This window comes from Astatotilapia calliptera, chromosome 11 (genome assembly GCF_900246225.1).
Source record: "Astatotilapia calliptera chromosome 11, fAstCal1.2, whole genome shotgun sequence".
Classification (NCBI taxonomy): domain Eukaryota; kingdom Metazoa; phylum Chordata; class Actinopteri; order Cichliformes; family Cichlidae; genus Astatotilapia; species Astatotilapia calliptera.
This window is the reverse complement of record NC_039312.1, coordinates 27,551,396-27,577,303: the sequence shown is the minus strand read 5'-3', so window position 1 is coordinate 27,577,303 and position 25,908 is coordinate 27,551,396. Positions and strand designations below refer to the sequence as shown.

The window sequence follows — 25,908 nt, the reverse complement described above, 5'->3', positions numbered from 1 at the left end:
AATTTAAATATTGTAATGCCCAAAGGTTTCAGAGCCTATTAAACAACAACGTGAAGTATGGACGATGGCTGAAAATGTGAGGTAAATGAGTGAATGTTTTGTTTTGGAAGAGGTAAAATAACTGTACATTTATGAGATCCCAATAAATGAAAATTAAGACTCTTTTTGTAAAGAAAGCCCATGTGGTACAAATGTGACCTCAATAGAAAAAGAAATGGTGTTTGACGTAGTGTTCTCAGACTCATGTCTCTGACAGAGAAGAAAAATTAGTTGCTTGGTATTAAGAGGAAATAGGGCGACGTTAATAAAGTTATTGATACTCCAACATCTCGAATTAAAGTTTCACACAATGACATAATGTGATGTGAGAAGAAGTTTTAGCTCTGCATCTAGTACCAAACCAAGAAAAAATAATCTCCAACAGAGTACAAAAAAAACCTTCCTGGGAACGTGTTGAAGTGCAAAGAGAGGTAACAAAAGAGGAGGAGCCCTTCCCAGGAGGGTGGCACGGATGCCCCTCCGGTGGTCCTCCTTGGGGTCTCGCACTCTGGGGCCTCTGGATGTCTGGGGCCTGGATCTCCTCCATGCCTGCTTCATGCCCTGGGGTACAGGGCTATGGCTCTCTACATCCTCTTGCAGACCATTACATGTGGAAACCATTTGAATACAAGCGCGCTGATCCACACAGGTGTGCACACAGGTGTTCACTGCTCGTAGACTTAAATTACACCTTTCTTGGCTGCTACTTCAAAGCACATTGTGCAATGTCTGTCCTGCGTGCTGCACAACAACATTCAATATTTAGTATTTACTGCTGTTTACACTTAGCTAGATTAATGCGATGGTGTTGTGTTTAGTATGTTGCTTTGTTTTTTTTTTTGCTTGTTTTCTCTTCTTTCTCTCTCAACAGGTGATCCAGGAGATTTTTTTCCCCCTTTCTCACTGCCCCTCTCCCCTTCTGTTTTTCTTTTCCTTCCTTTTTCTTTCTCCCTTTCCTATCCCTCACTCATGTCTGTCCCATCTGTAACAACTGAAAATAAAATAAAATAAATAATAAAAACAAAGGTCGATCAAATGGACCAATACGGCAATGCCACGATGATCCATTTGGCAAAATAAATCCATTAGGTATCCTTGTTGGTCTTCAGACAACAGTTCTGATGGCTAAAGAACCAAATGGGACAGGCAAAAAAATAAATAAATAAAAATAAAAAAAATAAATAAAATGTGTCCTTGAACCAACACAGCTGATTTAAATGGCTAAATTAGCTCCTTAACATGTCCCGAAGTTCTCCAGAGGCCTGGTAATGAACTAATCATGTGATTCAGGTGTGTTGACCCAAGGTGAAATGTAAAACCTGCAGGACACCGGCCCTCGAGGCCTGGAATTGCCCACCCCTGTCCTAGGACCTGGCGTCCACATATGTGGACATCACATTTTGGGTTATTTAGACCAAAATACTAAATCTTGCTCAACAAGGGCCTGATATCCACTTATGAGGACATTATACTGCAACTGTTCTATCGAAATTTCAAATGAATATCCTCATACGTGGCTCTCATTTTTTCAGAAACAAAAATTTGATAAAAAAAAAAAAATCTGGTAATTCTTTGTTTTTATATTCATCAGGTCCCAATCAGCCCACATATCAAAGAGATATTAAAAAATGCATGCCATGGAAGAGTTTGGATCTTAGGAGTTTAAATCATTACCACACAAAAAATGTTTTTTGTGAAAAAGATGCAGATTAAACACAAAGGAAAGACCCTGTTTTCTCTTTTTGGACAGTTCTAATAAAAAACTATGTACTAACGTAAAACACAAATGGTAACTGTTGAATCTGCTTTTTGTCAGGTATGAACTGATGTCTTAGTATACCTCGGTGGGGAGAGAGCTTATATTTGTCACAGAAAATCTTCTACTTAATACGACCACTTTTATTCCAAATCTCAGGGGCCTCTTACATGCTGTGCTAGAATCCCATCTAGGGAACCCTAAATCAGATTCTGACTTGTTTAAGTCATCATTCATTTGTTTGTTCATTTTTCTAGCACTTTTTTTAGATCTTCAAGAACTAAAAATCAGTGGAAGTACATTTGTGAAGAAGGGTGCTTCCCTTAATCTTAACTTGCAGTGCTGGCAGTTTCACTGCATCTTCTATCAACTGGATTAAATCTGACACCAACAAAGACTTGAACAGAAAAATTGAAAGTAAAACCACAAAAGGCAATGGGTCAGCCTCTCTTACCATTTCTAATATGACACCAGAACTTTCTGGACAGTACAAGTGTATAGCAACAAACAAGAACAAAATCATTATGAAAACCATTCATGTAAAATGTGAGTACATTTTTTCATATTTATTAATAATGAATAAAATCCGGTCTTCCTTACTCTTACACATATGGAGGAAATTTCTGTTCATGTGAGTTTACTGTGGATTTGACCTAATGTTGAGATTCATTTTCAGTATTTGCAGCTGGTCCAAGAATTTTGAATAGCTCTGGGTGTGAGGTTCAATCAGAGGTTCTGTGCTGTATGTGCAACAGTGAGGAGTTGGCCATTTTATGGTGGCCACATTTGAAAAGCCACACTGAGTATGTAACAACCAACGTGTCAATGCTAGATTTATGCTAGTTCTAACATTAATCAATTAACCTGAATTTTCGTACATATCTTGTAATATATCCCAGTATCCAGTTTTGCCTTTACTATTATTAGCACCATTGTTACAAGCTTATCTTTATTTGCTCAATTTTTTCATAAAGTTTTAACTCATCTTATATAAAAACTTATAAAGGCAAGTTAGTAATTGTTAATAAATTGTGATTCCTAACTAATCAGGACAATATACATAAATAAAGCATTTTTTAAAATTACATGTAAGAATTAATAAATTTTTTGTCTTTGAGGAACCAAAGTTATCACAGAAAACACCCAAATTATGTGAACTTCTGGGCTTTGGTGGGGTCTTCAGTAATTTTCATTTCTATTAATTAATTTCATTCCAGAAAAAAACAGACGAGCTCTGAAAACTGAAGACCTGGATATGGTGACCATTGAAGCTGTTCCATTGGTAATGTAAATTCATAGTTGGACAATATCTGAATATTACACTAGTATTGCATTAATTAACTTCTCGGTAAACTATAGGGAACATTAAATTCCAAGAAAAACGTAATACGCTAAAATTAAGACAAAGAAGGGAAAATGATGGTCGACTGCTGTCATACTGTTGTCTAATATGCAAATCTTAGTGTGCAGGTACCTTTCCGTGATTGGTGGATACAGAGGATGGACCATACTGATTGGCTAACTAGCTGGAAATGACTTATATGTTAATGCAACCATGGACTGCTATTCATTCCTCCTCAGCTCATCCCAACCAGCAGACCTTTGCAAACAAGTTTTTTAGGGGTGGCCTTTTTTGTTTGATTATAGTTTTCTCCTGTTTTTCTTAGTCACCAGCTCCTTTTTAGTGTCAAATTACCCAACAAACTAACACATTATAAATAAATCATTATCAAACTGTACCAATTGTGTGATGTAAGTGGGGTCTGATGAAGATGGATCACCCTAATGTTGTGGTTTGGCAACCCTTAGATGGGCCATAACAGGTGGACAGTGCCAGAAGGCTGGCAGAAGAGCTGGGACTGATTGGTGTGATCAGTCCTGCTATTTCAGTTGCCAGCGAGGACCAGAGAAAGGAAGGCTGCGCTAGGAACAAGTCAGCTGAACAGCTGCACAGAGCAATTTAAAAAAAAACCTTGCAAATGAACCGTAACCAGCCCTTGAACAGCCTGTACATGTGGGTCCTTTGTATCACAGATTAATCTTATTATTTTATTTTGGTTTTGCTTTGCTGCTGCTAAATTGCTTTAATAAAATATTCTGTTTAAATTGTGGACATTCTCTTTTTAACCCTTTGTGAAACAATAAAGGTAAAATGCTAAGTATCAATTCATTCTAGTGTGAATAGCTCTTACAGGTTACTTTAGCCCTTTAGAAATAACAGACTCTTGGGGGTGGGCACAATACACGGAGTCCAAATTACCATCAGGGTGTACACCTCACCCCTGGCGTCGTTGCCCACCTCTCAATTTTAAATACACGTAGACATTGAGGGCTAGCAGGAGGGACTATGCGCTTACCTGCTGCTCTCTGGCAGGTAGCTCCATGCCCTCCTGGGTTTTAATTGCACCTTAGAACACACATGCATCAACACTACAATGAGCGGGTGGAGGGAGGTTTGGAGTCTTCTCTCACCCCCATTCTCTGCGACCTGCTGGAGCGGGGGGGCTAGGAGGAGTTGGCCGTCCGACTGCGGTCTGGGGTGTGGGGCCTCCCTGCTGCTACGGAGTCGGGGCGGTCTGCCTCTCCCCACCGCAGGGAAAAGGGTAACACCACCTGGGTCTGGGTGCAGTTCCCCCCTCCAGGGGCAAGGGTACCTAGACCCGGTTCGTAGAGTACGCTTGGGGAGTGTGATCGTGTGTACAGCGTCTCTTTATGTCTGTCTCCACGTTGGTTGAGTGTGGAGTAAGTGCATATGAGAGCATGAGGGTGGGAATGGATGTTTGTGTCTGTGTGTGCCTGTATGTCTGTGTCTATATGTCAGGTTGGGTATCAGACGCCACCTCTCTGGGGACATCTCAGGCCCTCCAAGGTTTGGAGGCCTATCTTCACCCACCACCACTTCCCCTGCCAGTGGCGGTATCGGTGCGTTGGTGGTTCTTTGTGTCTGGGGGTGGGCGTCCGGGTACACACCGGCTCACTCCTTGGCGGCCGCTTATCGGGGCCTGGAGCCTGGGGCTTGCTGGGGCCACTTCGGAGGTGGGGTGCCCCTGGCCTCTCGGCCTGGGGCTCGGTCACTCAGGCACAGCTGGCTGCCGGCGGAGCTCACGGGCGCGTCACTGCAACTCCCCCTGGCTTCTGCTCCGCGGCTGCTGAGTGAGCCCTCATCTGGGACTCTCCTCAGCTCTTACTGGGACAGTGGCGCGGCTGCCCCTCTGTTGGTCTTCCTTGGTCTCTTGTGTTCTGGGGGCCTCTGGATGTCTGGAGTTTTGATCTCCTCCATACCTGCTTCATACCCTGGAGGACGGGGCTGTGGCTCCCCCACACCCTCTAGCAGATCGTTACATGGAGAAACCTTTGGAATGCAAGCATGCTGATCCACACAGGTATGCACACAGGTGTACACACGGGTATTCACAGACGCGGACTACAGCTTTCTTGGCTGCTGCCTCAAAGCACATTGTGCGCTGTCTATCTTGCGTGCTGCACAATATCGTTTATTATTTAGTATCTACTGATATCTACTGCTAGCTAGTTTATTGTGATGGTGCTGTTTTTTTATTATGTTGCTCTTTGTTGTTTGCTTTCTCTTCTGTTTTTTTTCTCCATACAGGTGACCCAGGTGTTTTGTTTGTTTGTTGTTGTTTTTTTTGTTTTTTGTTTTTTTTTCTTTCTTCCCCCCCTTCTCACCGTCTCTTCTCCCCTTTGGTTTTCTCTCTCTCCCTCTCTTTCTTTCATTCTTTCTCCCTGTCCTATCCCCCAGTCATGTCTGTCCCGTTTGTAGCAACTGAAAATAAAATAAATTCATAATTATAATAAAGGTCAATCAAATGGACCAATATGGCAAGGCCATGATGATCCACTTGGTAAAATAAATCCGCTTGGCATCTATCTTGGCCTTAAGACAACAATTCTGATGGCTAAAGATCCAAACGGGACAAAAAAAAAAAAAAAAAAAAAAGAAATAACAGACTCTTGAGGCCTTCTGTCCAGGCCCCTAAATTTAACCCAGTTAATTACCAGTTAAGTACACCAGTCTAGAAGGGAGCTGCCATTAATGGATATGGCTGATGGAGGTTGGGCCTACAAGGCCAGTCCTGTCCCTGGTTTTTATCTGAGACAACCGGGGTAGAAATTCTGATCGTTTTGAGGCAGTTAGAGCTGGGTGAATCGCCTCATCCACATTTGTTCTATCTAAGCTCTGTACAGACTGTTGGGTAACACTCATATGTCAGAGGGTAGGACTCTTTTAGCAGAGAGACAATTCAGGCTTCCTGTATTGGGTGCTGGTTCCACCAGATTGACACCACCTCTTATGTTTCACTATGTTCTGTTTTGCATTTTCAAAAATACACTCACAATATACTCATAAACAAAACTTTCTTTATCAGACAAGTTTTTAGATAGCATCGGAGAGTGGGCAGAAGTCATATCAGGTAACTTCATAAAGCTATAAAGGAGCAAAAGCAGCCTTATTCTATACATGCACATAGGTATGAAGTCTTTACTACTGATGAGGACAAACTGTATTTAGATTGAAACAACTGTGACCTTAAAATAGTAAAGTGTCAACAGGAACTTAGAGTGAATAAAATTATACTATATGGGGCAACATACTAATCATAATAATTGTCCAGAAACCTTTTAGAACACAGTGTAAATCCCAAAAAGCTGATTCTTTTTAGCTGGATGTTTTCAGTGAGAGAAAAATTTCATCACTCACCTAAATGACATTTTGCAACCCAGCAAACTTGAAATCCATCTCTAGCAAAGACAGAAGTTCTTTCAAATATCTGTGGGAGTTTCTCTTTTCATATTAATAAAAATCACAATTAAATATGTGGCTATTATTTTATTTAGTTGCACCAAAAACATCATTAACATAGATGCAGAACTCCCTGAATCTCCCAAATATTTCAAAGCTTCACACTTGATACTAAAAATAATCCCTGATTTCATTGCTGTTAAAATGTCACATTAATGGTGGTTTTAGCTCTAAGTGTGGCTGCAGTCTAAGAGGAAATAGTGGCGGACAGAGTATAGAAGAACTTCCTGGAAACATGTTAAAGATGCAAAGAGAAGTAAATTAAATAAATAACAGCAAAGGCTGGACTGTGTTGTTTTGTCACGTTCTGTTATTACAGAAGATGGTTCTGATGTCATTTGACACAAACATCATGGAAGCTCTAAGAAAGCAGCATTTAAGTTTCAAGGGAGGTTGTCAGTGCTGAAGTCAGATCTGAAAAAAAGCTTCAATGACCTCGACCAGTCAGACTCTAGACCATATCGAGTTGTTATTGTTAGTAAGATGAAGAATGTCTATATGTTGATTTCTGATGCAAACGTCACAGTTACAGGTGTCAAAAACCTACAGCAATACTCCCACAAATTTGATTCTGAGAAACGTTTCATCACCCATCCAAGTGACTTCTTTAGTCTCAGCTGACTGCAGACTGGTGATCATGGCAATTTGCATATTAATGATCAAGAGACTGACCTCATATTTAGCAATGAGACGCTAAATGTTTTCTCTTATGTCTGTGTCATTCTGACTCGCTCTCTTCACGTCCACATGATTTGGAGAATGTCCAGAGCAGTGAGCAGTTGAGGTATTGTTTCAAACTGTTTAAATATCGGTAGATTTAAAGACAAAGCTTCTACATAAATGCAGTTTCATGTTTGATCTGTATATTGTGGTGTGAATTAGTATAATCTGCAGTTACTGTTCTCGCGAGAACTAAAGTATATATTTATGTACTTCCTAAATAGACATCGGTATAATTTCAGTCTGGCTAAACATGTTCTCAGAGTTTACCACAGTAAGACACTATAACAGTCATCTGTAAATTCACACAATTTTTCTGTAGGTTGCAAAAGAAAACTGAAAGAAACTAAAACTACTGCAAGCACCTCTCCAGGGTTCTGTTTTTGTGGAGATGAGAAATAGCCTGAGCTGGACTTTTGCAATAGCAGGATTTCCAGGTGTCCAGCACAACACAGGCATCCCTCGACTGAGAGGCACCAAATCTAGAAATAGCTGAAATTTTCTGTGGCCTCAAAGCACACAGCATGTTTACTAGTGTGGACAGAACACGGAGAAAGGAAACAGTTTTAAGAGGTGAACAACACTCAACATATGGAGCAAGTCCTGAGCCTTGACCTTGACAGCTTCTGAAACTTGAAAACAAAAACAGTGAAGGTGTTCTCGCTCATGGGGGCAAAGGCAGAGGAGGCAAGAGTACAGAAATTCTGTAATTAGTAATATTACAGAATATAATATTAGTAAATGAGAAAACAAATTAATCTAAATTTTAATTACAATTCTAATGAATGTACTCAGACTTAATCTGTTATTTAAAATATACATTTTCTGTTGCCTGCATGATGTTGGGTGGCTTTGCCTCCACACCAAAAAACAGAAAAAAACAGTCAGTGGTTAAAGTGAAATTTGGCAAGTGGGGGAACACACAATCTGTTTTAGCAGCTCAGTGTGGGTAAAATACTCCCAACTCACAATAATTTCTAATGTGAGCTCCAGTAGATTTTCTAAATGTCCTGTTCTCACAGTTTACCACAGTATTAGACTATAACAGTTATCTGTGAATTCACAAGATTTTAAGCCATAGAAGAAAACTGAACAACAGCTATTACACGCATAATAATGATCACATTTACTTTGAACTTAGATTTGAATTTTATTGAAGTGATAAAACAAAAACTTACACGAAGCTACTGATTTTACCTGATACAGACATATGTGAAATGTACAGATGCTTTTTTGCATACAAGAACGTCTCCACAAAGATTCACACAGTTTCACTTTGGTTATGCTTTTGTTGAAGTTGGAGTTTATAAGTAGATTTATTACATTATTTACACAGTATAGTTGGCACCTCAAAGTTTCCTTGTATTAAATGAAGTGGAGTAGCATAGCATTAGATTAAGATTGCATGTCTTGATATCTTTAGCTAATCCCCACTAAGGACTGCCACTTACAAGAAGCCATCACATGAGAGTGTGTTTTATGAAAACCTCTTTGCCAGGATGTACATCTATATTAGAAACCCTGTTATTGTTTTATTTAGACTGCATTAAACACCATAGCCTAATATCTGAATGATTTTTCTTTTTTGTAAGTGCTGCAACAACACATGATCATCATTGTCCCTTTTTTCTGTCTTTATTTCAACATATTCTGTTTCTCCTCTCCTTCCTGGTTTTGACGTCATTGTCAATGTTGTCCACGTCTTTGGTGCAATGTCATCATTGTCACCAGCGATGCGTTCTCACATGACTAAGTTTCTCCTTCAGCTGCCTCTCGCTCATGGATCCCATCATATACTGTTGCTTGATCAGCATCCAGCTATCAGACACATTGCAGGATAATTTGTCAGCTAATAAAAGTTAAACATCTGTATAATTAAGCTACATGACAGAAGGCTAGCTAATGATATACATTACCATTGGAACTTCTTCAGTCACAGTCTCCAGGTTTTCAGACCTCCTCCATTTTTTTCTGAGAACAAATCAATTAATATGAATCCTTCTTGCAGAAGGTCCCACAGCAGCTCGCAACAACAGCAGGGCATTTACATAAACTGAATTTTTTCTATGGTCACTCTGTTTTTTTGTTTTGTTTTGTTTTTCATTTTTCGAGGGAACAAATTATATCTTGAATCATAAATTCCAATTTATCCTTATATGTACATATGATATGTGCATTACTTATGTATACTGGTCCCATTAGCTAGGAATTACAGGGTATTGGAAATGACAGATTGTCAAACTAACTATACATGATTAGCCCAAACATTATGACCAAATGAAGCATATAAACATTATGCTAACAATGGTGAAATCAAAAATCGGCATATATTAGGAAATGTGTGACTGACAGATGTCATCCATAGCTGGTGGAACATTGTGTGATATTTTAAAACCTGTTTCTTGTAGCTGCAAGCAAAGAACAGCATATAAAGCAATAAAAAGCAGCAACTGTCAAAATGTTTTGTATCATCAGTTTTGTTATTATATTGTATTAAAATAAACCAATGTGTGGATGTTTATCGCTAAAAAAGCTGCATTGTGATACAATGAAAGAGGTCATTTGCATCAAATATATAGGAACAGTTTTTTTTGTAATATAATAGGATTGATATTAGAAGTAGATTAAATTCTTAGATTAAAATAATCTAAATAAAAAAATAATCTTCACATTCCAAAATTAAACTCTGAAATGTAACTGTACCTGTTGGATTTTGTTACCAAAAAAGCAACGACTGCTGAAAGAATTATCCCAATAAGACAAATCAGAAAGGCCCTCAATGTTGCAGCAATAACTTTCGGGTCTTGTTTGTAAAGATCTGAAATCACAACGTTGAAAAATGTTTTTTGCTTATGTTATATAAAACATGTAAAAACAGGAAGTGAATGTCTTACATTTTTTGATAGCTCTAGTATAGGAGATATATTTTACTTGTAAATACTTGCTAACTCTATTTAACGTCTTTACTGTAATGCTGTGATTTAGTTGTCCAATACTATTACTGCTGACACATTCAATAGTGGAGTTGTCTTAAATTTGAGTATAGGGGAGATATTTCACTCATAGATACTTACAGTTATTTCTTTCTTCAGATGATGATGAATTAGCATTGAACTCGTTTATTATAAGGCTGACACTTGAGGTATTTCCAATACTATTACTGCTGACACATTCAATAGTGGAGTTGTGATAGTGATCTTGGGACACAGTGATGGTGCTGGTGACTCTGGTGTTTGACACATTGGTTGTTACAGAGTACTCAGTGTGGCTCTCCCAAGTGTGGCCATTTGATGGTGGGTGAAGGAAACCCCTCACTGATACACACACAGGTCAAAACCTTTGACTGAGCGACACAAGAGTTATTCAAGATTCTTGCTGCATCTGCAAAAACAGAATAAGAAGCTCAGCATCAAGATTACAGTAAACTCATAGGAACATAAATTGTCTTAACACATTGCTTCAATATAAGAATATCTGATACTGAAGAACACAACAATGTAATTAATATTACATTTACTTTCCAGATTTGAATGAAAACTGCTTTTTTAGGTAAAAAATGCAAAAAATAAGAGCAGACAAAATATAATGTCAGTCATGAAAGTTTTACACTTACAGTAATTACAACATTATTATAATTACTGCTACTACTACTAATACTGTAATAATGATAAAAAATATACTTTTGCCAAGAGTAATACTCACACTTGACATTAAGAGTTTTTGTCTCATTTGTTTTGACATTTTTGAAGGTGACCTTACAGGTGACGTTACAGGTGACCTTACAGGTGACCTGACCACCGTTGTGTTTTGTTGAAGCGTTAAAGGTCAGAGTTGACTTGAAGGCAGGCATATCCTCAGACTGGAATTCAATGTTGTTTTCTTTGATTTCATAGAGGTTTTGTCCTGATCCACTCCATATCCAGGTGATATTAGGAGTGGATCCAGAGCAGAGACCAGGAGCGCTGCAGGTCAGTGTAGTCTGCTCTCCCTCTGTTATTTCAGGAATCTCCAGTGTGGGCTTTTCACTCAGCTCTAATAGGAAAGTAAATGAAACAAGACATTATAATCAGCATAAAAACCACTACTAATTTAAAGTAGACGTATGATCACTCTGTTAAGTAACTTAAATTGTAAAAAGTACAAGATAAGGCTGAAAAGTTCCAAGACAGATGCAAGCTCTGTGAGGTATACCCAAACATCAGTTTATGTCTGACCAAAGGAATAGACTAAAGGACATTCAGCAGTTTCTGTTTTTCACTTTAGCTGACATATATGATGAATGGAGACACAGGACCTGCATTACAGGAAGTCGTTGTGCCTTTGTGTTAATCTGAGCATCATGTTTATTCACAAAAATCTTTGGAGTGGTAATGATTTAACAACTCTTAAACTCACGTTAAACAAACATGTGCTAGTGCCATAATGCAGCTGTAGTTAATACAACTCATTGTAATTTAGTCGAGCTAACTCATTTAAATCAAACATGATAACGTGGTCACTGTGCAGGGAGTATTTGTGGTAGGTTTTGATACCTGTAACTGTGACTGTGATGTTTGCAATCAGTGTGCAGTGAGTCTTTGTCTTAGCGACAGCGTGATATGATCCAGAGTCCGACTTGGTGAGGTTATTGATAATGATGCTGCAGTTCTTTTTCAGGTCAGCCTCCAACAGTGACACCCTCCCTTCAAACTCAGGTTCAGTTTTCGTATTGTTACTGGAGCCAAATATTGTTTTAGTTATGTTTCCATCATGTTTATACCAAGTTATATTTTCAACATCACCATCCTCTTTCGTAAAAGAACATGCTAGAACAACACACAGTCCAGCCTGTGCTGATACATTTTTACCACTTTGTGTGATTATGCTGTTGCTCTTTGGACACTCAGGAGTCCCAGAACCTGAACATGCAAAAACAAAAGAGCACAAACCAGAAGAGAAGAAGCTGAGTTCATGAAAATCAAAAACAATGGTAACCAACACCATCAGTTTACATCATTTACAATGTTTATATTTAAAGATGCCTCTTTTACTTTACTTCTGCTGTTAACTGATATGACTTATATAAGCGATGCAGTTCACAGCTGTCGCTTCCCATTTTTAACTTAGTAAATGACATTTTCAAACACGGCTGTCTTTGAAACTGCAGTTTTCCTTCTTTTTGTAGTTTCCTTAAATTCATATATTGATGAAGATTTAAATAAAATTTCCTTCTGTACCTGTGTCAGCGAAGAGCAGAATCACCCAGATGAGAGTTAACATTCTGATTTGAATGACAGCACGGCTTCTCTCCACAGGATAGACGCTTTCTTTTCAAAGCACAAACACACAAAAGGTGCAGTAAAAATATAGAAAGTTCAGTGGCTGATAGAATCACATACAGGATATTACACTTACATATTTACTGTTTTAATATATTTTTTCATGTGACCAATAAACTTGGCTGAGATCTTGAAATATCAAAGTTTAAAGCATCATATTAAAGCATTTCTTGAAGAATACTACAGAGAAAAATGGATGAAAGTGTTTTACCCTCACTCTGTGTGAACCTCCAGCTTTTGTTTCCACACACTGATCTCTGCAGACTGTCTGCTTTCAACTGACTCTTCTTCCTCCTCCTCCTCCTCCTTTGTTACTTCTCTTTGCACTTCAGAAAGTTTCGCTAAGTTTAGCTTTACTCTGCTGGCCATTATTTCCTCTTAGACTGCCACCACACTTACAGCTAAAACCTCCTATCACATTATGATGTTAATGTGAAACTTTAACAGCAGTGAAATCAGAGATAATCTTGAACATGAGGTGCTAAGCTTTCAAATATTTGGATGTTCAAAACGGTTCAATTGTTTTAAAAACAATCGTCTGACAATTATGCATTGTAATGCATTGTTATATATAGATGCATGTTAATGCTCTGCTTTATGGTGTCACTTTGATCTTTGAAATAACTTCTGTATTTGCAAGAGGAAGATTTGCTGCTTTGTAAAATGTTTGTACTAAAGAAGTCATTTAGATGAGTGATGAAATGTTTCTCCTACTGAAAACTGAAGGAGAAGCTGAACAGAATAAACTCTCTGGGATTTACGCATTCTTATTAACATTATTAAGAATGTTAATAATGATCACTTTGTTCTCTCTAAGTTCCTGTTTACACTGTAGTATTTTAATATTACAATTATTTCTGTGTAAATACAATTTGTCCTAATCAGTCATTGACAGCACTAACTAATGTAACCTTTAGACAGCACCACAGTGTGACAGAGAGAAGAACGATGTTGTAACTGACATGTCCCTCAAACATGCTTTCTGTTTCAAAGAGTGACACATTGCTTATTCTAACACTGTAAGTCAAGAATATTCATATAGTCAGTGTTGGTCAAGTTACTTGAAAAAAGTAATCAGTAACTAATTACTGATTACTCCCCCCAAAAAGTAATCCCGTTACTTTACTGATTACTTATTTTCAAAAGTAATTAATTACTTAGTTACTTAGTTACTTAGTTACTTTTTAAAAACACGATTTACAACCTGAAGAGGTGATAAAGTGATAGATCTTTCAGCCCAATTCTACTTTTTCTACATAATCCATCATACAAAATGTAATCAAATGGAAAAGTCTCTTTTTTTAACTTGTTTTATCAGTTTTAATCTTTTAACTTTATGCATCAAGCAAAACATTTAATTATATGCAACATTCTCTGACTTGAATAAATTAGTTTAACATTTAAACCTATTTTCTACACATTCCAGCACATAAAATAAAATATTTTTTGTGTTTTCACTCACTCTTTCAAACAGATGCAAGTAAAACACAGCAGAAAATAAATAAAGTCAAAGACTCAGCGGTCCTTTTGCTCTATTTTCACCTGTAAAGCAGGAGCAGGGTAGGCGGAGGGTTACCCTGGTGTAGGTGTGCTGCGGTCAGTTGAAGAATCCGCGCGAGTGTCTCTGTGAGTTTCCCATCACGTCGTAGCTACTCGGTGCTTGCTCGGAAGTTTAGGGGTTTTTTTCGCTGTAAAAAGAAGTTTTCTTCCCACGCACGATGGACGCTAATGTTTTTGTCACTTTTTATGGAATCAAACTCAAAGTAAGGTCAGTACTTCCACACTTTAAACGCTGCACGCTCATACTCTCTCCCGCACTCGATATATTATCCATTGTTGATCTGCACACAGCTGCTGTCACCAACGTCGCACTTGCTTACGTCACTGTCATGAGACATTCTCGCAAAAAAAATCACGGTTTTAGTAACGCAGTAACGCAGCGTTCCTACGGGAAAGTAACGGTAATCTAATTACCGATTTTGCAATAGTAATCCCTTACTTTACTCGTTACTTGAAAAAAGTAATCAGATTACAGTAACGCGTTACTGCCCATCTCTGCATATAGTACATTTCTGAAAGAGGAAGTAATCCCTGACATACAGAAAAACAGCAGAGCAGTGCCGAAACCTTGCAGCAGGCTCTGGATGCTGGGGCTTAGACAGAGCAGGATTCACAGGGGGCCCTAGCCACCTTCAAAACTGGAACAAATGCAGAGGAATGCTGGGTCTGAACCGCCCTGGGAGCAGGAGCAGGTGCGGGAAGAGAGACAGGTTCTCGGATGATCACAAGCGAGAAAAAGAAATCATTTTCAGGAACATAAAAGTCCTTGATGAGAACCTCAGAGTACGGAACAATTGTTATGGAAGCAGGCTGATAATGAACCTTCTTCTGATAGTCCAGCACGGGTTCACAATAAACAGTATTAGATTTTTCTGGGCTGCGAACAGCAGTCTTTGCGTTCCACGGAGACGGTGGGAGCATGCATTGAACAATACAACTCTTATTAAATTTGTTTGATGATCTGAATCATTTAAGTGTGACAAAAATACAGATAAAATTGGAAACCAGGAAAGTGGCAAACACTTTTTCACACCACTATACTTGGACATTCACCTGAACGATGGACTGGAGGAACAAAAATGATGCTGTGTATAAGGGGATGAGCAGATTCTACTTTCTAACGAAGCCCAGCTGCTTTAATGTGCCCAGCAAGTTGTTGGAGCTCTTCCATGCCATCTTCCTCTGCTTGTCCACCACTACCATATCCGATTGGTTGATGTCATCCATGTAGAAGAGGTGGTTGATGATTGCTCTATTCCGTTATTGCTGTGAAATGTGTTTCCTTTCCGTTCCTGTTATAAACAGCTTTATGTTTTCCACAATTTACTTACAATATACTCATTAATTGTGCACAATATTTGACTTTTTTGTCAAATAGCATTTAAGAGTGGTCAGAAGCCATATTAGTTAATTACAAAGTGAAAAAGCAGCAAAAGCTTTTTGTTCAATACATTCGCACAGGTATGGCACATATGTTTTTAAAATGGTATCTTCTTTATTTTCCTGTATATTACTCTTTGTTTATACAGGGAGTGCAGAATTATTAGGCAAATGAGTATTTTGTCCACATCATCCTCTTCATGCATGTTGTCTTACTCCAAGCTGTATAGGCTCGAAAGCCTACTACCACTTAAGCATATAAGGTGATGTGCATCTCTGTAATGAGAAGGGGTGTGGTCTAATGACATCAACACCCTATATCAGGTGTGCATAATTATTAGGCAACGTCCTTTCCTTTGGCAAAATGGGTCAAAAGAAGGACTTGACAGGCTCAGAAAAGTCAAAAATAGTGAGATATCTTGCAGAGGGATGCAGCAGTCTCAAAATTGCAAAGCTTCTGAAGCGTGATCATCGAACAATCAAGCGTTTCATTCAAAATAGTCAACAGCGTCGCAAGAAGCGTGTGGAAAAACCAAGGCGCAAAATACCTGCCCATGAACTGAGAAAAGTCAAGCGTGCAGCTGCCAAGATGCCACTTGCCACCAGTTTGGCCATATTTCAGAGCTGCAACATCACTGGAGTGCCCAAAAGCACAAGGTGTGCAATACTCAGAGACATGGCCAAGGTAAGAAAGGCTGAAAGACGACCATCACTGAACAAGACACACAAGCTGAAACGTCAAGACTGGGCCAAGAAATATCTCAGGACTGGTTTTTCTAAGGTTTTATGGACTTATGACATGAGAGTGAGTCTTGATGGGCCAGATGGATGGGCCCGTGGCTGGATTGGTAAAGGGCAGAGAGCTCCAGTCCGACTCAGACGCCAGCAAGGTGGAGGTGGAGTACTGGTTTGGGCTGGTATCATCAAAGATGAGCTTGTGGGGCCTTTTCGGGTTGAGGATGGAGTCAAGCTCAACTCCCAGTCCTACTGCCAGTTTCTGGAAGACACCTTCTTCAAGCAGTGGTACAGGAAGAAGTCTGCATCCTTCAAGAAAAACATGATTTTCATGCAGGACAATGCTCCATCACACGCGTCCAAGTACTCCACAGCGTGGCTGGCAAGAAAGGGTATAAAAGAAGAAAAACTAATGACATGGCCTCCTTGTTCACCTGATCTGAACCCCATTGAGAACCTGTGGTCCATCATCAAATGTGAGATTTACAAGGAGGGAAAACAGTACACCTCTCTGAACAGTGTCTGGGAGGCTGTGGTTGCTGCTGCACGCAATGTTGATGGTGAACAGATCAAAACACTGACAGAATCCATGGATGGCAGGCTTTTGAGTGTCCTTGCAAAGAAAGGTGGCTATATTGGTCGCTGATTTGTTTTTGTTTTGTTTTTGAATGTCAGAAATGTATATTTGTGAATGGGGAGATGTTATATTGGTCTCACTGGTAAAAATAAATGATTGAAATGGGTATATATTTGTTTTTTGTTAAGTTGCCTAATAATTATGCACAGTAATAGTCACCTGCACACACAGATATCCCCCTAAAATAGCTAAAACTAAAAACTACTTCCAAAAACATTCAGCTTTGATATTAATGAGTTTTTTGGGTTCATTGAGAACATGGTTGTTGTTCAATAATAAAATTATTCCTCAAAAATACAACTTGCCTAATAATTCTGCACTCCCTGTATTACTTATTACCGGTAGCTGCTATTTTGTTTCGTATGTACATTCTTCCACTCACCTGTAGGGGACAGAGTAAACCCTCTACAGCACAGTAGTCATATGGTGTGGTCCAAGCCTGGAGCGTCTGCACAGACAGGTTGTATACTATTATACAACCTCGTGTAATACAATTACAAGAGTTAATACTATGCATAAATGAACCCACATTGGCAATGAGTGAGAAAAATATACTTGTGTGTTAAAATAGACAATTTATCGTTGTCAAAATGTTCGCTTAATTTTCAATATCAGAGGCTGACAAATTCTACCCAATTAAACGTGATGACACCAGCTCATATAGTACATTAAGCTATTCACACATTTACTAGAGGTTGCAAAACTTCACCACTGCATAGGTCAAAGGTAGCTGCTTGCACGAATTATCTGTCGGGTTATTTCTTAGGTGCAGGCTTGTACAACCTGCCAAAGCTAATACATGAGCTGGAGAAGCTGAGGGACTATATTTTTCAAAGTTAGGCTTTCCATCTTCCTATTTTTTTTTTCTTTATTACAGTGGAAAGATGAGGTGATATGCAAATGTAATGATGAAAAAAAACACTTCAGATATAATAGTTTATAGTATTTAGTGATATTTCTTTTGCATAATAAATGTTTTAGGTTGAGTTTGCCTTTATGATTCTGTTAATGTTGTTCTATATGTCAGAGGTTACTTCCCCTTTTAGAAATGTGCTGCATGAATACTCTTGACATACAGTATCGCAGTGAGCAATATGTCACTCTTTGAAACAGAAAGCATGTTAGTTACAACATCTTTCTTACCTCTGTCACACTGTGGTGCTGTCTAAAGGTTTCATTAGTTTGTGCAGTCAGTAACTGACAAGGACAAATTGTATTTAGACAGAAATTATTGTAACCTTAAAGCAGTAAAGTCTAAACAGGAACTTAGAGAGAACAAAGTGATCATTATTAACATTATTAATAATGTTAATAAGAATGTGTAAATCCCAGAGAGTTTATTCTGTTCAGCTTCTCCTTCAGTTTTCAGTAGGAGAAACATTTCATCACTCATCTAAATGACTTCTTTAGTACAAACATTTTACAAAGCAGCAAATCTTCCTCTTGCAAATCCTCTTGCATAATTGTCAGACGATTGTTTTTAAAACAATTGAACCGTTTTGAACATCCAAATATTTGAAAGCTTAGCACCTCATGTTCAAGATTATCTCTGATTTCACTGCTGTTAAAGTTTCACATTAACATCATAATGTGATAGGAGGTTTTAGCTGTAAGTGTGGTGGCAGTCTAAGAGGAAATAATGGCCAGCAGAGTAAAGCTAAACTTCCTGTAAACTTGCTGAAGTGCAAAGAGAAGTAACAAAGGAGGAGGAGGAGGAAGAAGAGTCAGTTGAAAGCAGACAGTCTGCAGAGATCAGTGTGTGGAAACAAAAGCTGGAGGCTCACACAGAGTGAGGGTAAAACACTTTCATCCATTTTTCTCTGTAGTATTCTTGCTTCAGTAATTTCATAAAAAATGATTGTAAATGATTGGTGAATACCTAACTGAAGAAGTCTGAGGCTGTGAGATTTCCATTCATAATTTTTAGCTTCTCGATGGCACAGATATCAAGAAATGCTTTAATATGATGCTTTAAACTTTGATATTTCAAGATCTCAGCCAAGTTTATTGGTCACATGAAAAAATATATTAAAACAGTAAATATGTAAGTGTAATATCCTGTATGTGATTCTATCAGCCACTGAACTTTCTATATTTTTACTGCACCTTTTGTGTGTTTGTGCTTTGAAAAGAAAGCGTCTATCCTGTGGAGAGAAGCCGTGCTGTCATTCAAATCAGAATGTTAACTCTCATCTGGGTGATTCTGCTCTTCGCTGACACAGGTACAGAAGGAAATTTTATTTAAATCTTCATCAATATATGAATTTAAGGAAACTACAAAAAGAAGGAAAACTGCAGTTTCAAAGACAGCCGTGTTTGAAAATGTCATTTACTAAGTTAAAAATGGGAAGCAACAGCTGTGAACTGCATCGCTTATATAAGTCATATCAGTTAACAGCAGAAGTAAAGTAAAAGAGGCATCTTTAAATATAAACATTGTAAATGATGTAAACTGATGGTGTTGGTTACCATCGTTTTTGATTTTCATGAACTCAGCTTCTTCTCTTCTGGTTTGTCTCTTTTGTTTTTGCATGTTCAGGTTCTGGGACTCCTGAGTGTCCAAAGAGCAACAGCATAATCACACAAAGTGGTAAAAATGTATCAGCACAGGCTGGACTGTGTGTTGTTCTAGCATGTTCTTTTACTACAGATGGTAATGTTGAAAATATAACTTGGTATAAACATGATGGAAACATAACTAAAACAATATTTGGCTCCAGTAACAATATGAAAACTGAACCTGAGTTTAAAGGGAGGGTGTCACTGTTGGAGGCTGACCTGAAAAAGAACTGCAGCATCATTATCAATAACCTCACCAAGTCGGACTCTGGAGCATATCACGCTGTCGCTAAGACAAAGACTCACTGCACACTGATTGCAAACATCACAGTCACAGTTACAGGTATCAAAACCTACCACAAATACTCCCTGCACAGTGACCACGTTATCATGTTTGATTTAAATGAGTTAGCTCGACTAAATTACAATGACATGTATTAACTACAGCTGCATTATGGCACTAGCACATGTTTGTTTAACGTGAGTTTAAGAGTTGTTAAATCATTACCACTCCAAAGATTTTTGTGAATAAACATGATGCTCAGATTAACACAAAGGCACAACGACTTCCTGTAATGCAGGTCCTGTGTCTCCATTCATCATATATGTCAGCTAAAGTGAAAAACAGAAACTGCTGAATGTCCTTTAGTCTATTCCTTTGGTCAGACATAAACTGATGTTTGGGTATACCTCACAGAGCTTGCATCTGTCTTGGACCTTTTCAGCCTTATCTTGTACTTTTTACAATTTAAGTTACTTAACAGAGTGATCATACGTCTACTTTAAATTAGTAGTGGTTTTTATGCTGATTATAATGTCTTGTTTCATTTACTTTCCTATTAGAGCTGAGTGAAAAGCCCAAACTGGAAATTCCTGAAATAACAGAGGGAGAGCAGACTACACTGACCTGCAGCGCTCCTGGTCTCTGCTCTGGATCCACTCCTAATATCACCTGGATATGGAGTGGATCAGGACAAAACCTCTATGAAATCAAAGAAAACAACATTGAATTCCAGTCTGAGGATATGCCTGCCTTCAAGTCAACTCTGACCTTTAACGCTTCAACAAAACACAACGGTGGTCAGGTCACCTGTAAGGTCACCTGTAACGTCACCTGTAAGGTCACCTTCAAAAATGTCAAAACAAATGAGACAAAAACTCTTAATGTCAAGTGTGAGTATTACTCTTGGCAAAAGTATATTTTATCATTATTACAGTATTAGTAGTAGTAGCAGTAATTATAATAATGTTGTAATTACTGTAAGTGTAAAACTTTCATGACTGACATTATATTTTGTCTGCTCTTATTTTTTGCATTTTTTACCTAAAAAAGCAGTTTTCATTAAAATCTGGAAAGTAAATGTAATATTAATTACATTGTTGTGTTCTTCAGTATCAGATATTCTTATATTGAAGCAATGTGTTAAGACAATTTATGTTCCTATGAGTTTACTGTAATCTTGATGCTGAGCTTCTTATTCTGTTTTTGCAGATGCAGCAAGAATCTTGAATAACTCTTGTGTCGCTCAGTCAAAGGTTTTGACCTGTGTGTGTATCAGTGAGGGGTTTCCTTCACCCACCATCAAATGGCCACACTTGGAGAGCCACACTGAGTACTCTGTAACAACCAATGTGTCAAACACCAGAGTCACCAGCACCATCACTGTGTCCCAAGATCACTATCACAACTCCACTATTGAATGTGTCAGCAGTAATAGTATTGGAAATACCTCATCAAGTGTCAGCCTTATAATAAATGAGTTCAATGCTAATTCATCATCATCAAACAATACAGGAAATAACTGTAAGTATTTACGAGTTAAACATTTCCCCTATACTCAAATTTAAAACATTTCAATACCTGTTTTCAGCTTTAGGTAATCAGCACGGTTTATCTCATTTGATTTCAGATACATTCACACAGTTTTTAACGATTATTCTAGAGAAGAAAGTCTACATTGCAGTGTTGACGGGGTTTGTGATTGGGATAATCCTTTCAACAGTCATTTCTTGTTTGGTAACAAAATGTCGCAGGTAATATTACTATTCTATTTTTGACATCAGTGTTTTTGTATATTTTATTTTATAAAAAGGAATATTATATTTTCTGAATTGTTCATATTAATGCTCACCATCTTCCTGGTATACTCGAATGATTTCTGTTTGCACACATGTAAATTTCTATTAGGTCATTTTTATATAAAGTTTATTATATACTGTTAGAGATCCTAAATGGTGACTTAAGTTTTTATACCAGAACTTTCCACATATAAATACCATTATATATGGGAAAGAACTGAAACACATATTGTAAAATATCAAAATTGTCAGATATTGTATTGTCACCATTATCATGCTGCAATCATTATTTACTTCTTGTGAGTTTTCATACAGTTTTGGCTTATCTTACGTCATCAGCTTCCGGAAATTAAAACTGAGACACATGCCATCATATTTATATGTAAAGATAAAGTGCAGTTTTTTGATCCAAGATATTTTTTCGGCTTTTAACATGAGAAAAAACAGATTGAGCACAGAAAATAATCAGATTATGTGAACTATAAGGGTTTGGTTTTTTTTGCCACGACACAACACTTCTGGTCTGCTGTGAGACCTTCACTAAGCTTCATTTCTATTAATTAATTTCTTCCCAGAAAAAAGTGGAAGAGGTCAGAAAATCTGTCTGAAAACCTGGAGATGGTGACTACTGAAGCTGGTCTAATGGTAACTTAAATAAGTACTTAGCCTTTGGTAACATATCTGAATATGATATTTATTTTATGATATTAGTTTGATTTTAATTATATTTTTGGTCAAATATTAAGCTAGTTTGGTTTCTGTCATGTTATTACGTCATTATTGTTTTTTATAAGCTGTCAAATTACCTGTAATTGCTGCCTTGTGCTTGACAGATGGATGCTGATCAAGCAGCAACATATGATGGGATCCGTGAGCCAGAGGACGCTGAAGGAGAAGCTGAGTCTGTTGCACAATTACCATCCAATGGAAACTGCACAACAGAGGTGGAGTACTCCGACATTAACTTCTCTGCACTAAGACCCAAGAACCCTGAAGAGGCAGCAAACACACAGGATGCCAAAGACACAGAGTATGCTGAAATTAAAAGAGAAGAAGTGAGACAAGAAGATGCCCAAGGGGACAGTGAAATGTTGGAGGGCAATGAAGAGAATGAGTTCATGAGTAAAAAGGACAATGAGGAAGGTGAGGATGTGGCGCTGTATTCCAGTGTGGAGGAATTAATGGGTTAATTATGAGAGCTGTGAGATCTATCACATTTGGAGAAATTAACATTACAAACAGAAGATACATGCATGCTGCAATCAACGTATGCGTTGAGAATTGTGTGTGCGTTGTTAGATGAGATGGAATTTCTGGGATTTTTCAATTACGAAAAATATAAGCATGTATGTAATATAAAAGGATAAACACGTTTCCACAGGACTTACAAAAATGGTAAAAATATCAGGCTGTGGTGTTTAATGTGGTCTAAACAGAAAAATGGTGGGTCGACTAATCAGATCCAGGTGGTGACAAAAAGGTTTTCATGAAATATCCTCTCATGTTATAACTTCTTTCTTTGGTATGTAAGTGGCAGTCGTTAGTGGAGACTCCACTTATTTAATACAAGGAAATATTCAGGTGTCAGCCATACTATGTAAATATTGTAATAAATCTTCTTATTTACTTCACCTTCAAAAGACTGTTCCACAAGAACATAAGGTGAAACTGTTTAAATTAGGGGTGTCAAACTCCAGTCCTCAAGGGCCGGTGTCCTGAAACGTTTCCATGTGTCCCTGCTGCAACACACCTAGATAACCTTAGTATGTCATTTACAAAATTCTGTAGAGTTTGACTGTCTGCTGAGATGGCAACCCCTAACCCAAGTCAAGTAAATTTAAATAAATGAAGTGGAAAATGTACGTGTAAAAGTACTTTTATTGCACTGTGTTCATTCACGTATGAGCTGCTGTGAGTCAAATGGCTGAATTCCCCATCTCAGCATGCTAATGACCTACTAATGTTATTCAGGTGTGTAGCAGCAGGGACACATAGAAAAGTTTCAGAACGCCGACCCTCGAGGACTGGAGTTTGACACCTGTGGTTTAAAACATGAATATAAATGTTAAATCTTTGTGAAAAAGTTTTTGTATGCAAACAATATTCTTTACATTTTGCATATCTCTGTATGATACATCAGGTAGAATTAGCAGCTTCATGTAGCAGTCAAACATTTCATCATGTTAATAAAATTCAGTCATAAATAAGGTGAATGCAACTGAAATCAAATTCAAGCTCGGAGTGAGAATTTATTCAGTTACATTATTGAGTTTATGCAGGAGGGGAGAGAACACCTTTGCTTTGTTTTAAACCATAAAAAGCTAAAGGAAAGCACACCCTGGTAAAGCTTTTGTACAAATTCAGACCACGCATGGCATTTTCTAGTTTGACGCCTCTCAGACGAGGGTTATCTGTGTTCTGCTGAACTGCTGTAAATAGTGCAACTGCAAAAGTCCAGCTCCACCTTTCAGGCTACTTCCCAGCTCAACAAACACTGGACTAAGGGGGTCATAATATTTAGATTTCAGGTTTCTTTTACAGCTTAAAATTGACCGTTATAGTATCTTACTGTGTCAAAATGTGAGAACAGGAAGATTAGATCCACCGATAATAGAGTGATGCCTAATAAGGAAGTATATATATATATATATATATATATTCGTCTGTGACTCTTGTGAGAACAATAACTAGTTCATGAATACTGTGCATGTGTACAGATGACAGTTGTAAGTAGATGAATGCTCAATCTTTGTGTTTGAATCTGCGGGTATCTAAAGCATCTTTTAAATAATATTGTTTTAATCATATATTTTTTAATATGGTTTTCATATATCAGTAATCGCACACCATCATACTTTAAACAGTATGCACTGTGTCAGCTATTTCACAGTTTAAAGTGGTGATGAGGCAAGATAAGTGAAGATAAGGTTGTTGTTGGTTGGTTGGTTAGCATGACAACACATTGTTTCTCCTGTTTTTAGCAACTGTTGTGTACTTCCTTTTTTTTATGATTTATGTCACTTATAGTCATTGCTACAATGAAAATACCTTTTTGTGCTCTTTGTTACATTTATTTTACTACTACTGTGATAGCCTGAGATTGAGGAATTACTGTAGTGTGAGGAGAAGTTGTGCAGGTTTTGTTTTGTTTTGTTTGTTTGAATAAATGGAAGCAAATGCTCATAAGTTTTTTCAGACCTGCCGTTAAACATGTTTTGGGTTTGGGGGATCCAAAATTGATTCCCAGGGGGACTGCGGTAGTAAAATGTAGTCACATGAGTATGGAAAATATGAATTTGCAACATCCTGTAGTGGCATCTGTGTTAAACCTGTTTCCTGTGCAGTTTGCTTCCTGTACATTTTTATTGAGCATTCTTCTGTTAATAAAACTATTGAATTTTTAAAGAACAAAAAAAAAAAACTGCCTCTTGTCTTTCCTGAGAAGATTTCTCAACATACAGATGAGCCTCCTCTTTAAAATTAGGCGCAACAAACAACACAGTAACTGAGTTTATGTTGTTGGTCCTCACTCGAAAGTTTATTTCTCTTTCAGTATAATTTTAACCTCATCAGCACCGTTTTCAGAAATATGTAACACACTAAATTTTCTTAAAAATTGCAGTGGTTATTTTCTTTTTCTTGTTTTTTCTATTAACTATAGCACTTTAATTAACTGCTATTTAGTTATACAGTTCATTAAAGTGCAACACTTTCCTCTTTAGCATATGTAAGAATGACATACTTCTTAAACTCTGCTTCAAATAGCATTTCCTCTTTCAGGGCTTAGGTAGAAGCCTTGCAAACTTAGATTTGATGAAGTCTGTCTTCAATAGTAAATCTATTTCATGATATATTAATAACATTTTCAAGTCTTCTGTCCCTAAGGTATCCTTCTTCTTGAACATTGGCCTTTTTGTTGAGATTTGGTGTTGAGTTCAGTGCATGGCTTCTCTGGAGGCAGCAGTGTGCAGTGTTGTTGAACTGCATTATGATATTACTGGCCACTTCATGAAGTACACGTTGCTTTTGCACCTTGGATCAATCTTTTGATTTTGAAGTGTTGTACATTCAGAGATGTTCTTCTGCATACTGGGTATAAAGAGCAGTTATTTGAGCCTCTGTTGCCTTTCTATTAGCTCAAAAGAGCACAATCATTGAGCTCTGACATCAGGCAAGGACGTTTTTAGCCACTTTCTGGATATTTTCTCTTTTTGAGACCAATTTCATAGATCTTTCTGTAAACATTAAAGACTATAAATAGCACAATTCAATCAGGACCGTCCTTTAAAAAAAATGCTGAATA

At 37.8% G+C, this 25,908-nt stretch overlaps 1 protein-coding gene and 1 pseudogene across 2 annotated transcripts; one reads left to right on the top strand and one right to left on the bottom strand.

Moving 5' to 3' along the window:
- Positions 1 to 8,607: 8,607 nt before the first annotated feature.
- On the bottom strand, positions 8,608 to 12,954 carry LOC113032347 (sialic acid-binding Ig-like lectin 12; annotated as a pseudogene).
- Positions 12,955 to 18,304: 5,350 nt separating this feature from the next.
- On the top strand, positions 18,305 to 24,800 carry LOC113032789 (sialic acid-binding Ig-like lectin 12). Of its 2 annotated transcripts, none has more exons than XM_026185896.1 (8): positions 18,305 to 18,762; positions 19,104 to 19,189; positions 19,507 to 19,869; positions 20,370 to 20,699; positions 21,019 to 21,330; positions 21,437 to 21,560; positions 22,181 to 22,250; positions 22,439 to 24,800. In XM_026185896.1, exons 2-8 carry the CDS (start codon positions 19,147 to 19,149, stop codon positions 22,793 to 22,795), a joined length of 1,599 nt encoding a protein of 532 aa, XP_026041681.1. In that variant the 5' UTR covers positions 18,305 to 18,762; positions 19,104 to 19,146; the 3' UTR covers positions 22,796 to 24,800. The 2 variants fall into 2 exon arrangements, with proteins under 2 accessions (XP_026041681.1, XP_026041680.1); XM_026185895.1 differs by having other exon boundaries at positions 19,100 to 19,189.
- The last annotated feature ends 1,108 nt before the right edge of the window (positions 24,801 to 25,908 follow it).

What these genes read in the sequence shown, in the direction of transcription:
- LOC113032789 (XM_026185896.1), top strand. Translation starts at nt 19,147, where the DNA reads ATGTTAACTCTCATCTGGGTGATTCTGCTCTTCGCTGACACAG. An exon ending in AAAAACTCTTAATGTCAAGT is followed by an intron (nt 20,700 to 21,018) that starts GTGAGTATTACT and finishes CTGTTTTTGCAG; the next exon opens with ATGCAGCAAGAATCTTGAAT. An exon ending in CTACTGAAGCTGGTCTAATG is followed by an intron (nt 22,251 to 22,438) that starts GTAACTTAAATA and finishes TGTGCTTGACAG; the next exon opens with ATGGATGCTGATCAAGCAGC.